Source organism: Meriones unguiculatus, chromosome 11 (genome assembly GCF_030254825.1).
Source record: "Meriones unguiculatus strain TT.TT164.6M chromosome 11, Bangor_MerUng_6.1, whole genome shotgun sequence".
Lineage (NCBI taxonomy): Eukaryota > Metazoa > Chordata > Mammalia > Rodentia > Muridae > Meriones > Meriones unguiculatus.
Window position 1 is genome coordinate 110,054,592 of NC_083359.1, and position 25,765 is coordinate 110,080,356.

General features: G+C 41.5%; 1 protein-coding gene across 2 annotated transcripts in view; it reads right to left on the bottom strand.

Annotated features, from left to right (window-relative positions):
- Dtl (denticleless E3 ubiquitin protein ligase homolog) overlaps window positions 1-25,765 on the bottom strand; it is a 42,333-nt gene that overhangs the window by 11,106 nt on the left and 5,462 nt on the right. For both annotated transcript variants that reach the window (XR_009584700.1, XM_021626163.2), the window contains exons 3-13: window positions 25,283-25,381; window positions 24,140-24,201; window positions 23,934-24,054; window positions 22,889-22,954; window positions 21,348-21,460; window positions 17,730-17,803; window positions 16,380-16,483; window positions 16,051-16,155; window positions 11,948-12,060; window positions 6,043-6,132; window positions 3,017-3,152 (exon numbers count right to left, since the gene is read on the bottom strand). Coding sequence is in view for 1 of the 2 variants with exons in the window: in XM_021626163.2 (XP_021481838.1) it covers window positions 3,017-3,152; window positions 6,043-6,132; window positions 11,948-12,060; window positions 16,051-16,155; window positions 16,380-16,483; window positions 17,730-17,803; window positions 21,348-21,460; window positions 22,889-22,954; window positions 23,934-24,054; window positions 24,140-24,201; window positions 25,283-25,381 (1,083 nt within the window). In the remaining variant the exon portion in view is untranslated. The remainder of the gene's footprint in view (window positions 1-3,016; window positions 3,153-6,042; window positions 6,133-11,947; window positions 12,061-16,050; window positions 16,156-16,379; window positions 16,484-17,729; window positions 17,804-21,347; window positions 21,461-22,888; window positions 22,955-23,933; window positions 24,055-24,139; window positions 24,202-25,282; window positions 25,382-25,765) is intronic.

The following is a 25,765-nucleotide window of genomic DNA, read 5'->3' on the forward strand; positions in this document are numbered from 1 at the left end:
AAGGATTTGTGAACATTAAAGATTAGCAAAACTTTGGGCAAATTAAATTTTTGTTTTTAATTAGTAACTAATTACACAACTATGAAGCCTTTCAGCAAAGAACCCCAACAGTATAAAAGAGCCCTACTCAACATTCTCATGTCATGTGTATGCCATAATTGCCCATGTGTTTATTATTAACACATGCAAAGGCATAGGCATAACAGTTTCAAACCCCAAACAGGCACTAACGGATCAACCATGCTGACACATCCTGCACCCCGCTCCTCTGTGACTGCTTTCAGGACGCAGGTGCACCACCCTCACGGCGTGTCACAACACTGCCTGTACACCCAATGACCCACTCTTTTCCATCATCCATGAAAGCCAGTCTTCAACAGACCATGTAGGAAGTCTGGGGCCACAGCCCTATTCTAAAAACAAAGTTAGTTCTTTTCAAGAATTCTACAGCACGTGACTATTCAACCGGTCGCTTCTTTCTATTCAAGGGATAGTCACGTGGCCCCAACCTTTCTGTCTTCTGAATGCTGCTTAGACCCTGCAATAGGAGACTACTCACTGCTCTTCTCCACAGGGTGGGAGCTGTTTCACCTGTCTCCGTTTATGTGCATTTTTGCACATAACCAGGCAAAAATCCCAATGTTTCAAGAATCTGTTAACACTAACCCCATATTCAGACTCTTTTCCCAAAACAGCTCTGTTCTCACAGAAGATGAGGCTTCTCAGAACCCTTCACTAATACAGCCAGGAGCAATGTTTACAGTACAGTTACTACATAGGGGGCTGAGGATTTAGTGTTTGGTAAGAACGCTGTTAAACAACGTGAAATTTCACAGCTGCTAATGATAGGGCGATAGACATATTAGAAGACTGACAATAATTATCCTGCTGTCTAATCAGATGACAACAAACACTTGAGCTTGAACAAGTAAGAGCTCGTTATGTTTGCAATTACAATAATCATCCTGTCATTCAATGCCCAGACCAGAGCGTCTCAATCTTGGCTGCATAACAAATTTACCTAGACCTTTATGAAAATACAAGCAGCTGACCTCCATGCAAGGCTTACAAAATCCACAAGTAGCAAAGTCTAAAGTTTCCAAAAGCTCTACAGGTAGTTCTGGTGCCTAGCCGAGACTGAGAACCTCTGGAATCAACAATGCTGTGAGATCTCCAAAGTCAAAGAACAGCAGAGCAGGTGCTGGCTAGAAAAAGTAGGTCAAAGGGAAGAAGGCTATGCCTTGCAGTTAGTGTTAAGAAAGCTTAGAGAGTCTACTTGAACCCAGGGCAGAAATAAATAAAACTGGAAAAGCAGACGAACACAATTCTCAAAAATTGGCAGTGTGGTCAGTAGCTCTGGAACATGGCTTTACAGGTCAAACAGCAAGCACATCACCCAGGTCAGGCTGCTCCTTTGCAGTGCCATTTGGAGTGATGTCAGCATCACCTAAGGATGGAATGATCACCCCACTCCAAGGCTGGTCTCACTGGAGCTTCATTTGCTGTGTTGGTGCGAAAAAAGATGTCACTGCACATTATCTCCCCATCGCTCTACGACTGGCCTGAAAGCCCTTGAGCACTGGCTCTAAACTTTACACTAGGAACCTCCATCAACTCTCATTTGAAAAAAAGAATAAAATAGCAAATCCCACCCCATTTAACACTGTTTTCTCCGGAATTGTGCTCCTTTCCTTCACAATAAAACCCTTCACAAAGTGGTAGCAACCAATGTTTCATGTTCCCCCACTGTTGTGATGGACCAGCTAGGCCATCATCACTCCACTGTCGTTGTTCATAAGCTACAAACTGCCAGTCAAAGGCCTCCTGTGTACAGTGGGACCATCTGGTCAAACTCTGGCCTACCATTTCCTTTGTTCACCCTGCTGGGGCTCCTGGACCTGGCCAGACAGCGCCCTGCAGTAGCCTGTGGTGCTATGCTTCTCTAGAAACACTGGCGTTCAGAAGCTCAGGCACGTGCTCTATTTGCTCGTCTATCTACAGCTCTTTTCACCTACCTCATAATTAACCCCAAATTTACGACCCCTATTCTAAGTTGCAGACTCAAATACCTAACTGCTTCCTTGACACCTCCCTTTGGATGTAAGATAATGTCACACCACACCAAAATCAAACTCTAGCTCCCTCCCCAAATCTACAGGGATTCCTATTTCAGTTAAGGCAACCATATCCTATAGCACCCAGTAAAAAACCTGAAATCGATCCTTAAAATCTCCCTTAGACCCTACCTGTGATCCTTTCGTATACTCTGTGGGCTTTCTTGTAAATATACACAGAATTAGAGTTTAAAATTTGTTAAATTGATTCTTTTTTATTTTGCTTTTTGTTTTTTTGAGACAAGGTTAAGCTGGCATCAAACTCCCCCTCTTCCTGATTGTTGAGATACAAGTATATGGCACCCACAGGCCTTGATGACTTCGGTCATTCTCCATTGCCACCTTCCAGCTGTTTCTCAACAGCGGCAGTGCTAGAGGCTCCTGCACATTAGCCTTCTGGAGGCAGAGAGAACATGCCAGGTACTCTCCCTGCCGCAGTGCCTCATCTTCGCCATGCTATCTGCCTGGAGTAGTCTTCTAAACACTCACACAGCTCACCAATGTCTTCACTTACCTAGGTCAATGAGGCCTCTCTATCACGAAACATTTGACAGCAGTTTCCATTCTTCTCTTCCACTACGCTAAGCACCTCCTGTTACTTACTGCCACTTACAAGATCTGTTTATATCTGAGATTTGAGTCTTAGTTTTGTTCATTGGTAAACAAAACTAAGAGTAACACAGCACATGACAGTCCATAAATATTTACTGACAGAATCCATTATTGTGCCTTTCAGAGATGACAAACAGAGTTGTGATCAGACAATTTCTCTTTGAGAAATGCCAAGATGGTGCCTTTCTTTAAAAATATTACAAACAAGAGCAAATCGAGCCTCCCATAGAACACAGCAGGACTCAACTAATGAAACAACAAAAACCTTGGGAAATGCATACTGTCCTTACCTGGGCCAGCCTTTGCCTCTTTGTTCCTCTGCGAGGTCCAGCCCACTATGGAGTGTTTGTCAACCCCTGGTCTGTCCTCCAGGCCTCTATTCAAGCGCCAGATTCTCAGTGTGTTGTCATCAGAGCAGGTAGCAATCTAGGAACCAGATGAGAATGATGAAAACAAAACAAGAGGTGGATGAGCCCTAAGGGCTCATGAACAGCGGCTTGTTATTTGTTTATTTTTTTTTTGCTAAAACACACAACACTGATGATATTTTAAAAAGCACCTACTTTCATACCTTCTTTTAGATAATTTTTCTACATTTCTGATAGAAACTTTAGTTTCTTTTTTAAAACGTATTTTCTGAGAAACTTATTAACAGTGATTCATTTTTTAAAGGTGTTTTGCCTGCATGCACATGTGTGCCGCAGAGAGCAGAAAGGAGCGACAGAGCCTATGGAATGCAGTTAGAGATGGTTGTGAGCTGTCTGTGTGTGCTGGGAAGCAAATCTGAGTCCTCTGCGAGAAAAGCAAAGGGCTGTCTTCCGTCACACTATTCTCACCTAACTTACAGCTCTAAAATTACAGGCTCATCTCCTTTTGGTTTCTAAAGGAGACGGACAACTCACATATTTGACACTTTTTACATAACTATTAATTATGGAATTAAAATTCCCCTTTATTCTCCTTCTGCGAAATGATGGAGCAATACCTATCACTATTCTATTTCTACAAGTTTCTTCTAAATTCTACATGCTTTATCTTACTACTAAAATGAGAACATTTCCCAGATCAGACTTAGCCTGTGACTCCAGGAGGCCATGACAATCACAAAGCCATTCCTTAGAGATGCTTTTTCAGATAGGTAAAGGAGCATTCTGGAAAAACAAAAAAGCTCACTAGGCTGAAAGAAGTTAAAAATAACCTTTGCCCCTTTAAAAATATCTGACCATTCCCGATCTTGGTCCCCAGCCTTTTATGGCAGAGAAAGGCAGCTTGAAGAGCTGGAGGCCAATGGCCACTGATGCCAGATCTGTTCCCTAGCACTTGTTTATACAATTTCTCTATTTCAGTCACTAAACAGAAAGAAAAAAGAACACACGTTAAGTCGTGGCCCCCAAGAGACTGGCAACTTTTTCCTTCCCTTACTGGGAGGCCAAAAGAAGACACAAATTTTACTCAACGAAAAATGTTTGGAACTCCACAACTGCTCTGTAGTGACAATAATTATATTTATAGGCACCTATTATACATATGCTCCATCACATTCTCGATCTTATTAAAAACGCTTGAAAGCCAGGCACGGTGCTGCACACCAGTAAGACTAGCACTAGGAAGCTAGGGCAGGAAGACTGAGTTCAAAGCTCCGAGCTATACAACAGCAAAATAATCTTACAGAAGCAGCCCCCCTCCACCCGAACAAAGAAAATACGAAATCCTATTATCTTGGGACTTTTTTTTTGTCCAAAATATCATGAAATGAGAAAAAGCAGAATTTAAACCAAGCCTCCCCCTATTCTACAATTTAGAGCTTAAAAAGAAAAACTCAACCTCATTAATTCTAAGCCTCTGACAAAATTGTTTTGAAGAAGTTTAAAAGGAAGTGATCAGTAATGAGTGCAGTGAATCTTTTCTCATAGGAAATGATAGCTGGAAAAAGTAGGCACAATCAACTGACTAGTAAAAGTGGCTCATTTTAGTTAAGTTCATGATAGCCCATACACAAAGCAGACACTTCATGAGAAATTACATGGAATCTTGGAGAAAATGTCACCAGGATGACAATCGTAGCAATGAGTTTAAGAAAGATCTGTATGGGCAAGGAATAACGCCTTAAAGTGCATGCAAGTGTCATAGTGAAGCCTGTTCCTGTGTATGATTGTAAAAAAGATCTCTCATGAAGCTAAGAAATGTAATACGGACACATACAAACCAACACTAGGAAAAATCCACAGCAGTTCTGAAATGCTAACAGGATGCCAACACCACGAGTAGACTAGAGTTAAGTTTCTGGAAGACTAGAAAGTTCCAGTGAGGAACAAGAGAAGCAAAGCAGCAAAGATTCCTATATATAAACAGCTTCTGTTTCTGGTCTTCTTACATTTTAAGCGGTGTGGCTATAGTACTCTGACCCAATTCTTGTAGTTTAGCCACAGGTAACTTGCCCTGTTAAAACTTGACAGTAACCACTGTCAGTTATATGTGAACATTGCGGCGAACAGCCAGACGCCACTGTTAATCTCCATTTTGTTGGGTTGTTGTGACTCTCACATCTTCATGTAGTGCTCTGAACTTTGGAGGATTTTGTCATGTGTGAGTAGGGCATATATGGGCACACTGAAGCCACAGGAAAAAGATGGGGTATGCTTTTCTACAGCTCCCCTCCTAATCTCCTGAGGCGGGCCTCCCCTAAGCCAGAAGGTCACAATCACTCCTGGGGGGCAGGCCAGCGGGTTGTCGGGTTTCTGGCATGCCAATAGGGCTACAGGAAAGCACAGTACCCGAGCTTCCCAGTTGCTGCTGGAGAAATCTCATGATTGCATAGCAAGCACTCTTATGCACTGAGCCTTGGCATTACGCACTGGCTTTAAAAATTTTTTACCTATTTATTTTTAATTGTGTGTTTGTCTCTGAGCTTGTGAGAGCAGGTACACATGAGGCCAGATGCACTGGATGACCCTGAAGCTGGAGTTACAGGTGCCTACGAGCCACCTGAAGTTAGGGTGGATTCTGAGAACCAAACTTAGGCCCTCTTTAAGAACAGTATTTGCTCTTAACCACTGAGCCACCTCTCTAGACCTTCACTTCAGATTTTAAGATGACAAAAAAGAACCCAACTTTACTCCTTTAGTATATAATGATTTCTCATATTGGTGAGAAAAGCAGGGGAAAAGTGTGTGTGTATGAAAGATGTGCAATACACATTGTGGATTGTTTTAAATGTCTAAACATAAAAAGACTGTCATTTTCAATCAAACCTTAGGAAAATGTATAAACCTAGAATCCACTTTTTAAAATCGGTTATGGAGATTCAGCCACAAACCTTGGTAAAGTCCGATGGACACCAGCACACAGATGTGACCTCTTGAGAATGACCCAGGAGCACAGTAGGAGGATGCCAGGGCATGGAAACCTGTCCAAACCAAAGAACAAGTCGGCAGATCAGTGTTAGGTCCCCCATTGAGGCCGGAACCTCCTTACCTACGCTACAGGGCTTCAGGGTGGTTAACAAAGACAGAGCTATCTAAGTTCAATAGTCAAAGTCAAGACTAAGTTCAAGCTGCAGGAGAGCTCTTATTTCAGTTAAAATGCAGTGCTAATTCTAATTCATTCTACTAAAGCCATTGAGCTTTCTGGGTAGAAGTTCAGTTCCAGACACAGCTCTTCAATCCAGTCCTGCCTTCCACAGCATGGACACGCTCAGATCGTCTACGGTCAGCCACTTCCAGGAACGCAGGTACCTGAAAAGGGCAACCAGCTCTTTTACGACAAGGGGAAAGGTTTTAAAAAGATATGTTGACTGTGACCAAAATCCAAAGTATTGTCCTTTCATTTTGAATTGGATAACCTCCAATTTGAAGGGAGACACATATGCTATAATTTACACTTTTTCATTCAAGCTTTTCAGTTAATCTGTTTGAAAAAAAAATACAATTTCCAGTGATCCCAGCACATTTTAACAAATCTGTAATGAATTAAGAGAGTTCGGACTGTGAAGTGCTGTGCATATCACTAAGATTTTAATTTTCCCATCACTGGATGCTTCCAGTGGCAGGCACTTGAGAGCACTGCACACACAATTCTTTCTAGAGCTATCAATATCCTTTACAGCTCACAGGAACCCAGCACAATAAACAGTACAAGCTCACACTGCTATTATTAGTCCATCTATTTGAAAATATGCAGCTTGGTGAACCCATTCTCTATTTTCCTGAGGCTCTGAATCATGGATCATTTGCATGAAGTGCAGGCAACTTTAGAAAGACTATCTGTGATAATGACTAAGTCTGCTTAAGAGAGTCTTTAAATTACAGCTAAGAGACTGGTTCATGAGGTTATCTAAGTCAATCATTACCACTCTTATCTCTGCCACAAGGCAAATGCACAATGATTAAAATGGCAAAAACAAAGAACAATGCCTAATTTGCCTTGTTAAAGTTTACTGTATTAACAGCTAAGGTGGCTTTCCCCAATCTACATAGGCTGTATTGCCTATTCCTATGAGCCACAGACTATGCCATTCTTTCACAGGAAAACACACTTCAGAAAGAACTTTAAAATTAGATGGTTTCTTACTGTCCCAGCTGTCAGGAACTTTCCTTCCTTTCTGTTTGTGATCAACCTAGTACACTAAGTTTCTGTTTCCCCAGCACTCAGATGAAAGGAAGAGGAAATCCTCACATCCTTGTGAGCATTTCTGGTAAAGTATTTCTTCCTGTCAGTCTATCACCGCCCATTTCTTAGTTCTTTTAACACAGTAACTAGGAGCACCTAACCTTATACATAAAATATTAAAGTTTTAAGATAAACCAAGTGCTTGCCAACAGAATGTACCCATTCTGTTGTAGCTCTCAGAGAAAAACAACCTTCATAAAAACTCGGACAGTGGCGATATTGAAATAGAGGCTATGGCTAATAGCCAAACTTTGGGCAGAGTACAGGAAATCTTAGGAAAAAAGGGGGAGATAGAAAGACCTCGAAGGGACAGGAGCTCCAAAAGGAGAGCAACAGAATCATAAAAGTTGAGCCGTGGGGCCCCTGAAGAGAATGATACCCCAACCAAGGACAATGCATGGAGAGTACCTAAAACCCTGTCTCAGATGTAGCCCATAGACTCAGTCTCCAAGTGGGGTCCCTAGTAAGGGGAGCAGGGACTTTCTCTGGTATTGGCTCCGTGACTGGCTCTTTGATCACCTCCCCCTGGGAGCCTCCACAGTCCACAGAAGAAGACAATGCAGCCAGTCCTGACGAGACTGATAGGCTAGGATCAGAGGGAAGGGGAGGAGGATCTCCCCTATCAGTGGACTAGGGGAGGGGCATAGGGGAAGAAGAGGGAGGGAGGGTGGGTGGGTTTGGGAGGAGCAAGGGAGGGGGCCACAGCTAGGAATCATATTGAAAAAAAAAAAAAAAAAAAAAAAACCAAAACTAATAAATGGTGATAATAAACAACAACAAAAATACCTTAGACAGTACAGACTCAGTAGCAACAATAATAGAGTCCACATTTATTCACTGAATTCATAAATCAGGTACTTCATATAGCAGCAAAATATAGGTGGAAGGTACCTCAAAAAATTCACATGCGTAATATCATGATCTAATAACTCTATTCTTTGGTATATACTGGGAAACTTAAAGTATAAAAATAGTGATATCACCGTTTTAACAGAGTAAAAAAAATTCAGATCATTTCAAATGGCCATCAATTGGCAAGCAGATAAAATATATGGTTTGCCTATTAAATGAAAGTCTTCAGCCTTAGGAAGGACTGAGGTAATATGCAACATGCCTAAACCTGGAAAATATACTAAATGAAAGCCATGTACAAAACGCCACCTATTATGTTATACTATTTATATGGAATGTCTCAATTAGGCAAAAATCCATGGAGAAAATATCGAGTCTAAGAAGAGAGATGTCCTAGTGTGACATCGAGAATGTCGACGGTGGACAAGGCCACATAACCCTGATCACATTGAACTGTAGACTTTATTCTTCAGTGAAGCTGGGGAACCAAACACAGGGCCCCCACAGGCTCGGCAAGTACAGGGACACCGCGCTACACTCTCGACTTCTAAGTACATCGCTTTACTTTCTCGTAAATACCGAGTCTTGTTCGGCCCAGGCTCACCTTAAACTTGAGACCCTCTTGTGTCTAATTCCTAGGTGCTGTAATTTCAGGTGTGCACAATTATACCCCTGACTCCTAAATTCTGTTTTAATAAGGAGAGGAAGAGACAGAAGACAACCATTTCTAAGTTTTTTTTCCTTAAGATTTATTTATTATATATGCAATGTTCTGTCTGCATGTTCACCTACACGCCAGAAGAAGGCACTAGATCTCACAATAGACGGTTGTGAGCCACCGTGTGGTTGCTGGAAATTGAACTCAGGACCTCTGGAAGAACAGCCAGTGCTCTTTTTTTTTTAAATGAATTCTGAGCAGTTTATTCTCAAGTCATTACAGTGCTCAAACAATTGGACATATAGAGACGACAGGTGTAATAGTAGACGCGAGGAGGCACATTCCCGTTCTGAAAGGAGCAGTTGCCCAGCACAGGAACACGCCATTCGCCTTTTGTATCCACAAGCTAATGTTAGAGCTCTGTGAGGTTCTCTTTCTGCACCTGCATTAGAGAACCACAGGACAGCCATGTCTCCAGCCCTGTTGATAAGGGTTGTTTTTTTGTTTTTGTTTTTGGAGGGGGGGGGTGAAGACTTTGATAAAAAGGGCTTTTGACAGTTCAGGACTATCTTAAGGTACAAGTTGTACTCTTTGACTATTTTGAATAGGATTATTTTTTTCTCATGAAACTCAGATGGCTTTGAATTTACTTTCATTCCAGTAACTTTTAACATCAATTTATTATAAAAAACCACTGCCATAATTATTTGATTTCATTTTTTAAAAGCTTCCCTTGAGTATGACAGAAACTATTAAAAAAAAAAAAACAAAAAAGAACCTAAACACTTTGGGGCGGTCAAGACAGAAAACTGTCCTCTTTTACTATATCTTTTATAGAATGTTTAAGACTACAGCAATCTCAAAGTTGAATTTATGAGGCAGCTCTTAAAGCAAATTGCTCTACCCTCATTAAAGCACTTTGAGCACTTAAGCATACAAAAAAAGCCATCAGCACTTTTCCTCAAAAAAAAAAAAAAAAAAATCTCCTTACTCTGCCCAATTGGAAACCAAATCTAATCTTTATTTTTGCCATGAGATCATTTACACTTCCTAAAGTGTCAGGCTCAGTGTTCCGCCAGTCAGCGGTAGAATGGCCATGCCAAATCAGTTTATTTATAACCACTTCAATACTATTCAGTGGCTGTATCTGAAGCAGACGGAGGAAGAGGGGGTGGAATGAAGGGTAGGAAATTAAAAAGCAGAATGTTCAATGTTTGTATTTTTAGAATGTTTGGCCTTAGTATCAGATACTACATTTCCCTTTTAATGAGGAATAAGGATTCTACAAAAGGCCATTCTCTTGTGCCCGAAGATATAAAACTCCTTTCTTCTGTTCTTTCCTCATGCAAGGGCTTTAGCACAGAACAGATTCACTGTGAACGCAAAAGCTAACCCTGGAGAAGCAGCAGAGTTAAAACCACTGCAGTGACCAAGGCTCTCAGCTTACATGGACTCCTGTCTAAACTCCTCCTCCCTGTAATAATGGAAAAGAGAAACTGAGCCATCTCACTGGACAAATTCAATTTTAGGAGCAGCAAGCCTGCCAAGATCTCAAATATCAGGGCCTGTACACTGAGCTATGTGCAGACAGGCAGGAGAACATCCTGTCTGAACCATGTCATTCAGTGGTGACGCGGAACCAAGCCTGGCAATCCGTGTATGTGGTGGTCACAGATGAGATTTCTAAGAATGGGCCAGAACCCCACCAAGTCCACAGTGTGCAGCCCCTCGAGTCTCATTTACCAAAGACAACATTTTAAAAGGATCCTGCACCAGACAAATTTTAAGAATGGGCAAGAAAATGTATTATATATATTTAGTTACATATACAATTATATATATTTATCATTAAATAACTCATTTAAATGGCTTAAGAATGGTTGGTAGATATGTATTTTTACATCAACATTGCAATATTTGTCATGGCCTTGGCCATTCTGTTACTTGATATGTCTAATTTCAGTTGGTGTTTTTCTTTCAAGAAAGAAACATCAAATGGCACAGACTTGTGGAATTAATAAAATTCTGTAAGTTGGGAGTTAGAAGTAGAGAAATAAATGTAGTGAGATAGTGAGGGAAGGAGAAACAGAAAACACAAAGAGCAAAACTTTGAAACTCAAATATTTAAAGGTAAGAGGGAAGCACCTCTCTCAACAATAAACAGAGACACTTGTGCAGAAAGCAGGGGAGGCCGCTGTTTGAGATGGGAGCCTCTGGCTGGAGAGGTAGCTCAGGTTAAGAGCACTGGCTGTTTTTCCAGAGGTACTGAGTTCAAGTCCCAGCAACAACATGCTGGCTCACAACCAACTTTGACGAGATCTGGTGTCCTCTGGTGTGTAAGTACACATGCAGGCAAAACATTGCATACATAATAAAAAAATAAAAAAGGCGAGACTCTCAAGTGTACATTCATAAGGAAACTTTCATTAAACCTCCAATGAGCAAAGAAACACCCACATTAGACAGGTCTAACATAAGCGCCTCGGCTAGAACGGCAGCCCCACCTGTGACCACTGAGGAGACTGACAAAAAGCTGTCTGTGGGAAACATGTCATTTTTGCAATTCCAGGTACGAGAATCATTCTTTTGCCCTTCCTCTAGGACATCCTTCCATTAACGTCATTTACGTTTCTTGGCTTACGGCAGTTGTTTTAGAGTATGGATATATAAATGTGGTTTTTAAGAAGCATACATTTCCTTAATAAGCAGTAATGGACATCTATAAAATGACAGTGTGGGATCAGAAGGGCTGACACCCATGGAAGGGGCTGACAATATGGAGCAGAATGGGCAGTGTGCATAATTTTCAAGAAGCAAGACTGTTGAAGGCTCTGACTTTTCAGAATTCTTCACCTCCATGTCCTGAAGGAGGACACAGAATGCCCCACCCCCAACTTTTTGGTGCATGATATTCATAAAATGAAATGGCTAGCAAGCAGCGACCTTTCAAATATTCAATGCAAGAAGTCATCCGTGTGTTTGCACTAAACAGACCTCCGACTGGGCCATAGCCTTCTGTCTGCACGGGGATTTGACAACTCACCTTCCAAATGTAGGCAGCCTCATCACTTGAGCCACTCATTAGAAACTGGTCATCTGGACTAAGACTTGACTTTACGTAAAAGGTAGAGTTCTGGTGTCCATTGAAGATAGCCACTGCCAGAGGAGAAAACCAAATTACTTGGCTCCTATCACTTCCATTATTTCAATGGATGCAAATGACACAAAACACACAAGTGTTACTACAGGGAGCTAAACACTAAAAACAGAACAAAACACAACCTAAAATTAAGTCATGCATTAGACTCAATCTACTGAAATCAACATAAATTATTTAGTATGGAATTAAACGTCACATGACGATGTCATGAAGAAAAAAATGCAAGAGGCCTAGTTCTATAGTACATACAGACCATGCCTAAATACTTATCTATCCTAGAGGAGGATTTTCTCCATTGGTAACAGTCTTACACTTTTTTATAGACCTTAGCACTTTATGTATATAGCATTCTGCCTGTGTGTGCCTGCACGCCAAAACAGAGCACCAGATCTCACTATAGACGGCTGTGAGAAAACCATGTGGTTCCTGGGAACTGAACTCAGGACCTCTGAAGAGCAAATAGTGTTCTTAACCTCTGAGCCGTCTCTCCAGTGCCCCACTCCCACCTTTTTTTTTTTTTTAAATTCAACTGTTTTAACAGGCAGAATGATAGATGGACCCAGAGGGATATAATGTATGTTCATCTAGTTAGTATTAGGTTTCTCACCATCCACGGTCAAAGACACTACTAGAATATTTAAAGGAGAAAGTTTAATTACCAGAGAATTTAAAGATAAAGCAGGAAATAAAGCTAAAACAAAACATTTGAATGCTTAACAGACGAAGAGGCAGGAGCAAGAATTTTAATGGCTTTTGGTAAGGAAGTGCTCGCAGAAATTCCTTCCATTTTTAGAACAGAAAAAACTGTATTTATACATTAAAAAAAAAAAAAAAAAAACCAAAACATGGTTCTGAAGAGATAGCTCAGAGTTAAGAGCACTGACTGCTCTTCCAGAAGACCCTATTCAATTCCCAGTGCCCACATGATGCTCATAACTGTCCACAGCTGGGATGTACTTGCGGACACAATACCCACACCCATTAAAAAGAACAAACACCTACATCAAGTGTTCTCCGTGTCTGTCAGAGATTCTGAATAGAAAAGTGAAGCTCAGCACAAGTCAACGTAGATGTGTCAGAAACTCACTGTGATAGTCTGGAGGTGGCAGCACACGACCCCAGCACTCGAGGCAGGGGCAGGTAATCTGAGTTTTAGGCCAGCAGGGTACAGAGAAACCCTGTCATCTTGAAAAACCAAAACCAAGAAAATCAACAACAAAAACCCCTTACTGTGATAAAAACCGATGTAATAGTCTCCTTCATTTTGAGCACTGCTCCAAACTGAATTACTCGTCTTCTGCATGAACTATGGATGTAAAGTTATAAACTCACCTTCCCACTAACCCCGTTTTATTGCCCTCTGCTGGTCTAGGAAAAGCTAGTATAAAATATTGCAAATGATTCAAATATGGCAAAAACTCTAATACCCAATAGCAGCTTTCATTATAATGAACTCTCATTTGTCATTGTTCTGAGATGAAGAGTCTCACTATGTAGCCTAAAGCAACCTTGAACTTCTGATCTTCCTGCCTCAGTGTCTGAAACACTGGGATTGTAAGCGTGTGCTACTATGCCTGGCTTCAGCTTAGCTTTTCTATGCCCCCGAAATGGGGGCACGGGATATAACTATCACTTACTACATTATAATACCGTGAATTTAAAAAGAAACAAAACCAACCAAACAACAACAACAACAAAACACCAAAAGTCTTGTCCTTTCCAAAGTCTTGAAAAGGCAAGGAATTACCAGGCACAGACACACACACTCTCTCACACTCTTCCTCTCTTTTATTTTTTGAGACAAGATCTCTTTATTATGTAGCCCTGGCCATCCTCAAACTCAGAGATCCACCTACCTCTGCCACCCGAGTGCTGGGACTAAACCCATGCGCCACCACACCAGGCTAGTATTCTAAAAACAAATCTATCCACGAGAACAATTTTAAAAGGGCAGGAAAAGGGTATTAAATTATTAGTAAGCGCTTAATGGCAGACTGGCAAACGAAACTCAAGACCCTTTGGTGCTACATTATAGGAAAATATACATAGAATAGAATAGGCCTGATAATGAACCAGGATTAGATTTTTGTCTGTGTGCGTGCACTGTGTAACATTATGTGTGCGCCTTGTGCACCGTATAACATTACGTGGAGGCCGCAAGGCGAAGACATCAGGTGTCTTCTTCATTATCCTACCTCCAATTCTATAGACAAGTTTCTCCCTGAGCCCGAGGTTCAGCAAATCCACAAGACTAGCCGGCCAACAAGCCCCAGGACTCTCCCATCTACAGGGGAATCTACAGGTGTGTGCTGCACAAGCACACACTCAGGCCCTCATGTCTGCATGGTGAGCACTTTACCAGCTGAGCCATCTTTCTAGGCCCTACAGTGGTCCCTCCACCACCCCCTTTCGGTGGTACTGAGGATTCAACCTAGGACTTGGTGCACACCAGGCAAGCCCTCTACCACAAAGCTAGATCCCTACTTGATTCTGTCTTTTGAAGAAAGATTTGAAAGGTCATACCAATTATGGTGCTGCCACAGACCACATAATCCACAAGATGGCTGGGGAAAAATATTTGGAAATTTTTCTAAGTGCACACTCAAAATGACCCAAGTCCACAGTGTTTCAAAATTTCTTGTTTATCAGCACATTTGGGAACCAAGTAGCTCTGGAATTGGGATGTAGAATTTCTCTGGTTGTCCTGGACTTACTTTGTAGAGCAGGCTGGCCTTGAGCTCACAAAGATCCACCCACCTCTGCCTCCCAGAGTGCTGGGATTACAGGTATGTGCCACCACATCCAGCTTTTTTCTTTTTGGTTTTTTGAGAAAGGGTTTCTCTGTGTACCAGAGCCCTGGCTGTCCTGGACTCATTTTGTAGAGTGGGCTGGCCTCAAACCTAAGAGATCTGCCTGCCTCTGCCTCTGGAGTTCTGGGATTAAAGATGTGCACCACCAGGCCCAGCTGAATTCAAAGACCTTTAATCAAACTAAATTTGAGGAAGAAACTATGGTACTAGTACATATATAGACTGCTTAAATACAGATTACCTTAAAATAATGCAATCCCCAATTCCCTACAGTGTGCTTTAGAAATATGGCTTTCTTTTAAAAATATTTTCTACTCTTAAGTATCAGATATTTTCCTTTAAAAAAATATGTATTCATTTTATGTGAGTGTTTCCCCTGTCTATCTGTATACCATGTGCAGGCCTGGTATCCTACACTGAGGCCAGCAGAGAGCACCTGATCCCTGGGACCCAGAGCTAAGACAGATGTGACCTGCTTTGTGTGTGCTGGGAACTGAGCCTGGCTCCTCTGAAAGGGCAGCAAGTGCTCTCAACTGCTGAGCCGTCTCTGTAGCCCCCCACCCCCTAATTTTATATTCTTGAGGGAAAGAGAAAAGAAAAAAAGGTAAGTTCAGGAAGAAACATCTCAGGAGATAAATGGTTTCGTTCAATACCGAGAAGGCGAAAATTACCAGGAAAGCCTAAAAAACCCAATCCTCTATTTTAACAGGATCGAAGTTGAGTTTTCTGTCCTCTGAAAGCTAGAGATACTCAGTGGTTTATGGCAGAGGGTCCAGGTTTGACTCTCAGCGCCCATTTGGTGGCTTACGGCCATCTGTAACTCCAGTTAAGGGAATCTAATACCCTTCCAATGTCCAGATACCAGGCATGCACTCAACACACACACATGCAAGACATATAAAACAAGTAAATCTTAAAAAAATTAAAGATAACCTTCAACATAAGCCAAAAAGCCTGGTTTTGGGAGACTCACTATCACACAAAGTAGGAGTCTACTTGGTTGTGAAATGGTCACAGGAACATACACTCATAAAATAGCACAGGAACTAAAAAGATGGCAGAGTCCTCATGTGGCTAATACTTATTTTAGGAAACCCACTACTGAATTATCATTAACAGAAGATCAAGTACTACTTCGCAGTAAGGGTGTGTGAACAAATAATAAAGAATTCGCACCCGGAGAAGTCTTCAAGCCAGTCATGTTGAACATGTAGATGTTGTCATCTGTGCAGTTAGCAAATAAAGCAGAGCCGGTGGAGTCCAAGACCAAACTTGAGTACCCTGGGACGAGTTAACAGGATGTCACTGAGGTTAAGGTGTGGGGAAAAACAGTTCATGCCATTCTGTTTCAAATATATAGAAATCAAACTATGTTAAGATTTTGTCCTTATAACCACATTCCCCCCCCCAATCTGCTGAAATTAGCCTGGTATTAAAATATTTTTCTTTTTAAAAGAATTTTATATTTCATGCCCCCAAACCCTCCAAACAAAGCAAAGGCTTACCTAGTTTTCGAGTGCTGGTACCTGGGTACAGGAAGGACTTGGACGCTATGGGTTCTTGTCGATAGGCAGTGTAATTCTTTCGTAAATCCCATACCTTGATTATCCTAAAAACCAAGACAAGCATTTTATAAACTGTCCAGACCAGCGGTTCTCAACTTCCCTACTGCTACGACCCTTTAACACAGTTCCTCATGTTGTGGTGATTCCCAACCATAAAATTATTTTCGCTGTTACTTAACTGTCATTTTGCCACTATTATGAATTGTAAATATCTGAAATGCAGAGGTCTTAGGCGACTCCCAGAAGGTCCCTGACTGATGGGCTGAGGACTGCCAGTCTCTCCTCTGGCACACTGCGGACATCTCCCTGGGAACTCATTTAACCACTTCATACCACTGTTTCCAGTGTCAAGGTCATAGTTCATACAAACGGAAACAGGTGTGACCTGACCCAGTGGTGAGTCCCTGGCACTTACTCCAGGGCAGGGGGAAAAGGAAGATGGAGTTAGATGCTGATAGTCACCGTTCCATTGTTCTCCTAGGAAAAACACTTCCTAGGCCTGTAACACTCTGCATGTAACCCCTGAAACACAGGGTGCACCCCTCATGCTTTATTTCTATACACAACTCCTTAACTAAACACATTTTCCTGTGAAAGGGGGAAATGTTTTTCATTTCAACTATTGGAATAATTGTCTTAAACCTTCTACGTTGTGAGTAACCTTAAACTAACACACACATTTATCACTATATGGTAGTATCTTTAGAAATAAATGGAAAACTTTCAGTCATTCACAAACACAGCACTAACTCTTAGGTAACTTCCTCATTCTTGCTTGAGAACCTGGCTCACACTAAAGGATTGTAATTAATACACACAGGAAACAATAGAAATCCTAATGAGTAAGACATTTTTCAAGTTAAAAACTTGAACACTGAATTGCATTTGGAAATGTAATAGGCAAAGAGGTACACTTTAAGAGTCCCTATACATAAAAACAATATTTTTTACAGCTCTCTGCAGAGAAAGGAACAAATGAACAGCGCACAGACTTACTTGGCCATGAGAATTTAGACCAATCACAGATGGCATGTACATAGAGACATGTAGGCTGGACTGGTAGAAGGCAAGCAAGCTGCCCAACCCACAGCAGCAAACGCTGCTCCTGTGTGCTAGAGACAGCACACGATCACCTCAATTATGTTTATTTTCCAGTGTGACCTGCAAACTTCTTCCCAGCTACAGCATCCACTATGTCTAAAGGCACATACATATTTATTTAATGGGACTAGGTTCTAGTGTAGCTCACAAAGGCACTGAGGAAAAAGCAGAAGAAATAAAGTCTTTTACCCATCCACGGCTCCTGCTGAGACTAATGTATTCTCATCCTGAAAGAGGACCACAGTAACACTCTGCTGGGAATCCTAATAGCACAAGAAAGAAAAAAGAAGGAAATTCTGTTTTGGGAACCACAGCCTTCAGGAGTAGAGAACAAGGTACTTAAAACTCGCTTTTCTGAAGCTGCTGTGAGATTGTGTGTTCTAAAAAATGTCAGGAAGCTTCACTGACAATACTTCAATATTGTAAGGCAGTCATATCTGGCTGCTAAATAAGACCTAAAGTACAATACCAACAGACATGCTAACACAGAAGAGGGAACTCTCACAGGGCCTTACACAACAAATGATAAGCAATATAAGGAATGCAGAGAGCAGGAGGGTGCTCTGCACCCAGTTATCCAATACCATGTAGTCAGCCCTGAAATCATATACACTAAACAAACAGAACATATATTTATATATTTAGGCATGTATGTATATGTGTGTGTATGCAACAATAACAAAGACAAAGAAGCCCCAATTCTGAGAGAGAAAGGGAGGGGTCAGAGGCAGGAGTAAAGGGGGAAAAGAACGTATTTTAATTTTTAAAATTTATTTTAAAATGTAGGCAGGGCACGGTGGCATATGCCTTTAATCCTAGACGTTGGAGACAAAGGCAGGTAGATCTCTGTGAGTCCAAGGCCAGCCTGTTCTATATAATAAGTTCCAGGTCAGCTAGGACTACGCAGAGACCTTGTCTCAAATAAAGTAAAATAAAATAAAACCAACTGATCAACCAACATAACCCATACAAAAATAAAACAAAACAAACCAAAGCGAAAACTTTCCCTACATTAGTATGATGGTTCAGTGGGTAGTGACACCTGCTGTCAAGCCTAAAGAGCTGAGTTCAGTGTTTAGAATGCACATGGCAGGACAGAACTAGGCTCCCATAAGCTGTCCTCTGATCTCTATATGTATGCCATTTGTGTATGTGTGTGCCATGGACATACATGTGAGGTCAGAGGACAACCTGCCAGCGTCAATTCTCTGCTTCTACTCTGTGGGTTCCAGGACCAACCTCAGGGCATCAGGAATAACAAAAACTTCCTTTACCCAACTGAGCCATGTTACTGGTCTCCTCAATTTTTTCCAAATAATTCTAGATATGTTCCTAAGGAAGCAGCCGTAACATTGCTGCTAATATGCGGACACTAGCTTAGCAAGACGGCTCAGAAGATAAGAATGCACCCATAGTGCAAGCCTGACAGCCTGAGGTTGGTCACAAGAAACCAAGGTGGGGAAACGGCGTCTGAGAGCCGCCCTGCTTCCTACAAATGCACATCAACGTGAGCACACTCAAACAAACAGAGGAGTAAACTCCCTACTAACGAGATGCACAGCATGGAAAGCTGACCCCTCCTGTGTCTGCGTCACCAGAAAATGCTGCTGCAATTTCAGTTACAGGTGCAGAAAAGGCACTGGTTAGCGGAGCTTTAGCTCCTATGTGCTACCACCTCACAAGCTCTCTTGGAATCTGATGAAATTTGACATTCTGATATCATCTGGTCTCCACAGACCACTGTTTCTATTCACGTCTGTAGAGTTGGACTGAAGAATGCCACCTTCAGTCACAACAGTTTGGGGGAGGGGCTTATAAGCTGATCTTGACTCCCCACATGCCTGAAGCTGCCCTCACTGCTGTAAGAAACATATGCCCGCTTCCCACAAGCACAAGACCACCAGCTCCTGAGTGACTATGAGTCACCCTCATTAGTTCACCCAAGGGAAATGGGAACATTGAGGTGCCCCAAAGCACAGAGTACCCCAAAGTACAGAGCTGCTGCTTATCCTCAAAAATTGGGGGAAAAAGATCAGAGCCACACACTCTGCAGGAAGCAAGAGTGTCACGAGAGACTAAAACAAGGCACCATGGACACCTGAGGATGGGGTCTGAGATCTGTGGCTGAAACAATACAATGTTTGCCAGTTTGTTAGTTTGTTCGTTAGTTCTGAAGGCTCCCATTTTTCTACAAGACCAAAGAATTCCTCTCTCCTACTGAGATAAAATTTTTAAAGTGTGACGGCCTTTTCACTTTCTTCGGGTTCATTAAGCTCTGAAACCATTCTTCAAGACTGGGAAGATTTTGCAGAAAAAAACAAAAAAAATTCAAGCTCATTTTTTATTTTTTTAACTATTGGTTTAAAGCAGTGGTTCAATCTTCCTAATGCTGTGACTCTTTAATACAGTTCCGCATGTTGTGGTGACCCCAACCATAAAATTATTTTCCTTGTTACTTTGTAACTGTAATTTTGCTACTGTTATGAATCATAATGTAAGTAGCTGATATGCAGGATGTCTGAGATGTAACCCTCACAAGGGTCACAACCCACAGGCTTAGAACCGCTTAATGGATGTATGTGCTTTTACTCCACAGCAACTACTATGCCCCAAAGACCAGTGCTCCTTCATCTTATGAACATATTTCTTTTCTTTCTTTCTTTCTTTTTTTTTTTTTTTAAAGACAGGGTTTCTCTGTGTAGCCTTGGCTGTCCTGGAACTCACTCTGTAGACCAGGCTGGCCTCAAACTCTTGAGATCCTCCTGCCTGTCTCTTGAGTGCTGGGATTAAAGGCATGTACCATGGCCTGAATATATTTCTATCGCTGAATATCACTTGCTCCTTTTCCTAAGTCCACATGACTCCGAGGTCTTGGTGTAGATCTACAGTGTGTGGGACTTAGGAGCTGGCCTGCCTATTAGTGTAGTTCCTGTTTACCAATCTTCTTCAAGTCTTGAAGAATGTGGATACAGAGCTTAATGACTGTGAATGCCTCGATGTTACTCTAAAAAACAAGTCACAATAGAGAAAAATCCAGCACATCTAAAAATGTATTACAAATGCAATACATACCAGCACCATGTTTACAATAAGTTGATCAAAACACCTAGATGAAAATAACTAAAGCCCCTCCCATCTTTAGATTACCTGCTTATTTTTATTAAAAATAACATGGTGCATGTTTCAAAGCATTAAAAAAAATGTACGGTGCTGAAAGAGGGGACTCAGAGGTTAAGAGTACTGTCTGCTCTTCTTAGAGTCCTGAGTTCAATTTCCAGCAACCACATGACTCACAACCATCTATAATGGGAACCACTGCCCTCTTCTGGTATGAATGCATACACGCAGGCAGAACACTGTATACGTGATAAATTTTTAAAAATGTACACCTTTTCTATAGCTACCATGAAGCTAAGGATTCCTTTCCCATAAGCAAAGCTGTCACTTGGAGTTCAACATGCTTCTTCAAAGTGCTTAGGAATTGTTATGATGCTCAGAGGCTGAATCTTTGCCATGTTCCCTATGCAACCCACTGGAGTCTGAGGACCCCTACAATGGTATCAAATAAGCTATAATCAATAGCAAAGACATCAAGAGTTACCCCCATCTCTATGGCCAACAAGTTCCTCAGCAGACTCGACTCTCTGCTACTGCTGATGCCCACCAACTCCAGGTACGCGGAACATGTCTGCAGCCTCACCAGCAGAAACAACATGTTCCCAGGCCGACCTAAGCTTGCAGGGAGCTAGGTCAAAACAAACACAGCAACAAAACCCCTATTCACACCCGTACTTCTCTAAAGCCTACCACAGAAGGAGCGAGTCCTTTTGAATTTTGTTTCTTCTTAGGTTTTGAAGGTGTTTGCTTGTCTGCAGTATTGTGAGCTCCACTGATTTGATTCACCTGTCTGTAAAATCCATCTGCAAAGTTCCAAGGAAAGTGGTTTTAGTGTCTCCAGACTTCAAGCTGAACGTAACATTTAAACATTTGTATATAAGACCTCAAAATTATGTGACTTGACTAACTAGTAAAAGATAAGTCATTACAAACAAACACCCAAATGGAGGACTCAGTAGTTAAAGGTGCTTTCTGCCAAGCCTGATGACCCGAGTTCGATTACCCTGACTCACATGTTCAAGTGAGAATGGATGCCGCTAAGTTGTCCTCTGATAGTCACATGTGTGCTGTGGCATGTGAATACAATGAATAAAAAATAAAATAATAATAGAAACCCTCCAGACCCAGTTTATCTCCCATGGTGAACTCTTAACATTCAAAAAGAAAGAAATACAGATACATTTCTATAGTAGTTTTATTCATAATGGCTAGAACTTGGAAGCAACCAAGGTACCCTTCAAGAGGTGAATGGATACAATGTGGTATATTTTGACAACAGAATATTATTCTGTGCTAAAAAGAAATGAGTTATGAGATGACTCCAATTATGAAAATGTGGAAAGCCACAGAGGCAGTTAAAAAAAAAGTGGTGGCAAGGCTTAATGAGGAAGCAGATAGGAGGACCAGAGCAGACACATTTTAGAGCAATGAAACTGCTCTATGTATTACAATGGCAGACATAGCATCTATTTGTCAATATCCATTGCATGTGTAACATGAAGAAGAAACCCTAATGGAAATTATGGACTTGAATAACCAGTGTCAACGAACACTTGCCAGCTGAGAAAAGCACCAACGGAATGTCGGGTGCTGCTGGGAGGCTGTGTGCGCATAGGTGGTGAGCATACATGCAACTCTGCTCTCTAATGTTACTAGGAAACTAAGTGCTACACAAACTAGTTTAATATTTTAAAATCAACACATAAATTAGTGGTTAAAAAAAAAATCAATGACCACCTGCCTTAATAGCACCATGGTGAAATACAATTTATCTGATTCTTTAAAAGACAAAATTTGTGTTTTTAGTGTGAAGGGAGAGGGAGGAGTATGTATCCTATGGTGCCAGAGCACAGAGGTCAGAGGACAATGTAAGGGAACTTGCTCTCTCCACGCTCCTTTACTTGATGAGCCATCTTGCCAGCCCCAAGAAAGAAAAATTAATAAAACAATACCTAAAGCAAACTTTTATTCAGTGAACCTATGCATTAGTAGTTTAGTTCTATCAATAATTTATGTAAATAAAATATTTCAGAGCTATGAGATTAAAAACATGAATTAATAGCTTTGTAATAATCATTACCTTGAGAATTGAGCAATGTGCAAAAAATGTAGGATTGTGAACACAAGTGCCCCCTGCTGGTATCATATGAAATCACAAATATTTTCACTTTATTTTTAGTATCTTATTTTATTAAGCATAGGGTGATCTCACACTTTATTAACGAGCTTACCTTTTTTGTTACACCTGGTGTCCCAGATCATAATGTTGCCATCTCTCCCACCTGTGCAAAATACAGCTGTGGGAAGTTAATCAAAATGTTAGCAAAACTAGTCAAAGACACATTTCCATTTAAATTTCCCAGAGAACGCATTCCCTGAAAGTACTCAATTTGACAGTAGAATTATGTAATAAAATGATAACTAGGCAACTGTGAACACACAGAAGAGCTTACTATCTTAAGTAATATATTCTACTCTACATGCTCTTAGCACACTCTCAAAATTTCCTGTCGGTCCAGTAGGTAAGCTCCACTCCTCCTGTTTTACAGTTGACAACGGGCAGAGAAAAGGTAAGTAACAGTAACGTCTGAAAGTACTCTCAGCAGGTCAAAGCTCTACCTCTGAGCACGGAGGAGGGTACCGGGATTGAGGGGAGCGCAGACCTGCTGCTTATTTGTAATGTTATTTTTAGGTAAACGTGAAGGTGGGGATATAGCCTCAGTGGCACAGCACTCACCTAGTGCACAAAAGGGCACTGCAAAATAAGCACATCTTAAAAAAAAAATCTAAAAAAATTCTGCTTCCTATATGGAAGAGTGAGCAACTAACAAATTGATTCAACTATAATAGTTATAGTACCAAACTACGTGAGAGCTTTATGGATACTGAACAAAAACACAATTTTGTAGGAGCCAACAACTAAATCAAGATATTAGACTGCAGCAAACGAGTCACAAGGTAACTGAATGGATAGAAAAACTTGCCATCTTCCTTTTGAGACAGAGAAAGCTTGGGGTGGAGAAGAGCTGTGTGTGCAGAAGAGCTAGAAAGAGAACCTTCGGATGACACTGACTGGGGTTAGTTAACATAGTGACTTGATCGATCCACTGTCCTGTATTAATTACTGCACAGCTCTGAGTAAACTAAACACTGTTTGAACAGTTTACCCCCTATGCACCAGCCAGGTAACGACTACTAAAAGGCAAAGACAGAAACAAATACGGCACTGTGTCTCCCTACCATTAAGGAGAGAAAGGGCCGTGAACTCCAACCTACCTTTTTGGAACTTGGAAAAAGCTACGGACTTGAGGCTGCACTGGTGGCCTTTGCACGTTCCCATCAGCTCACCAGCTTTTACATCCCAAAATCTGGCTGTTTGATCACCTGCTGCTGTAACCTTCCAAGAATAACACAGTAAAATTTAAGAAAGAAGCCTATATGTATAAGCGTCGACTCAGACCTAATAACATGAAGCCACTTACAAGTTTAAGTTCACCAGGGACCCAGGCCAGGTCAAAGACAGCATTCCAATGTGCCATCCACTCTAAACAAAGAAAACGTAAATGTGACACATCTAGACTGTTCCACAACAGCCATACCAGTACATGTTTAAACACCTTGTGTGGTGGTTTGAATAGGAATGGGCCCATAGATTCATGTGTGTGAGTGCTTGTCCCATAGGGAAACGCACTATTAGGAGGCGTGGCCTTGTTGGAGGAAGTGCCATCACTGGAGGCAGCTTTACGGTCTCCTCCACACCTATATGGCACAGTCTCCTTCTGTTCCCTGCAGCCCGAGATGTAGAACTCTCAGGCCCTCCAGCACCGTGTCTGCCTGCATGCCGCCATGCTTCCCACCATGATGACAATGGACTAAGCCCCTGAAACTGCAGCCAGCCAGTTAAATGTTGTCCTTTCTAAGAGTTGCCATGGTCATGGTGTCTTCACAACAGTAAACCCTAAGACACCCGGGAAGTTTTAATTTAAGACAATGGCTAGGGCACTACTGTCAACACACCAAAGAGCATTATGGTATCACAGATATCACACATTTCCATAACATGTGACAGCTACCATCTAAAGTCAAACGAGGGCTGGAGAGATGGCTCAGTGGGTAAAGCACTTGCTGCCTACGCAAGAGGACCTGGGTGCATATGCCCAACACCCAAACAAATACAGGTACAAGTCTAACAAAGGAAGTACAAGTTCACGGAGAGATCTTGTCTCAAAAAGCAAGGAAGAGCAAAATTCAGGAAGATTCAGGAAGACACCTGAATCTGGCTCCACACTGATGTACAGTTGTGTACATGAATAAATGATGAATAAAATGATCTTCTGATATCAGAAGTAGTCTCTAAAACAGGATCTTCTCAAAACATTCTCAGTCAACAACCTTCACAAGGTCCTAACAAGGAGACAGGGTCAGGCGTGACTTTGGTTTTTCACACTCAAGGTCCGGCATGCTTTGAGCCCTATTCTGTAGAGGAGCTCATCTCTCACGCTACTCACATGATTTGTATCTTATTCCAACCAAGATAATGCCATGCCATACGCTCACTATATTTGTATTAAGAGCGATTTGCCAAAGGCTTTCTGAATTAAAAATGTTAAAAATGACGGACTTACCCTTGAAACATGTCTTTTTGCTGGTTTGTGACTCTGTATTATATAGCCTGACAAAGCCTTCTTCATTAGCAACTGCTAATATGTGCTCCATGCCGGGAGCTGAGGAGACACAAAGAAAACACGAGGACTTTCCAAATGAACACAAAGTACTAGATGGCTCAAAACAGCACTACAGAGATGGCTCAGAGGTCAAGAGGATTCGATGTTCTTAAAGAGGACTAGGGACTGGGGTTTAATTCCCAGTACCCATATAGCAGCTCACAACTGTTTGTAACTCCTTGGAAACTGGTCTCTGTGGCACACAGACATACACACAAGCAAAACACCCATATACATATAAAATAAAATTTAAAAAAAATTGACTCAAAACCATTAAAATAGTCTTCAGATACTCTGAGTTGACTAAATCAAGAGTTGTACTGGCCAATGGTGAATAAAAGCATGATACAGACAACTAACAGATGGAACCTACTGGTTTTAAAC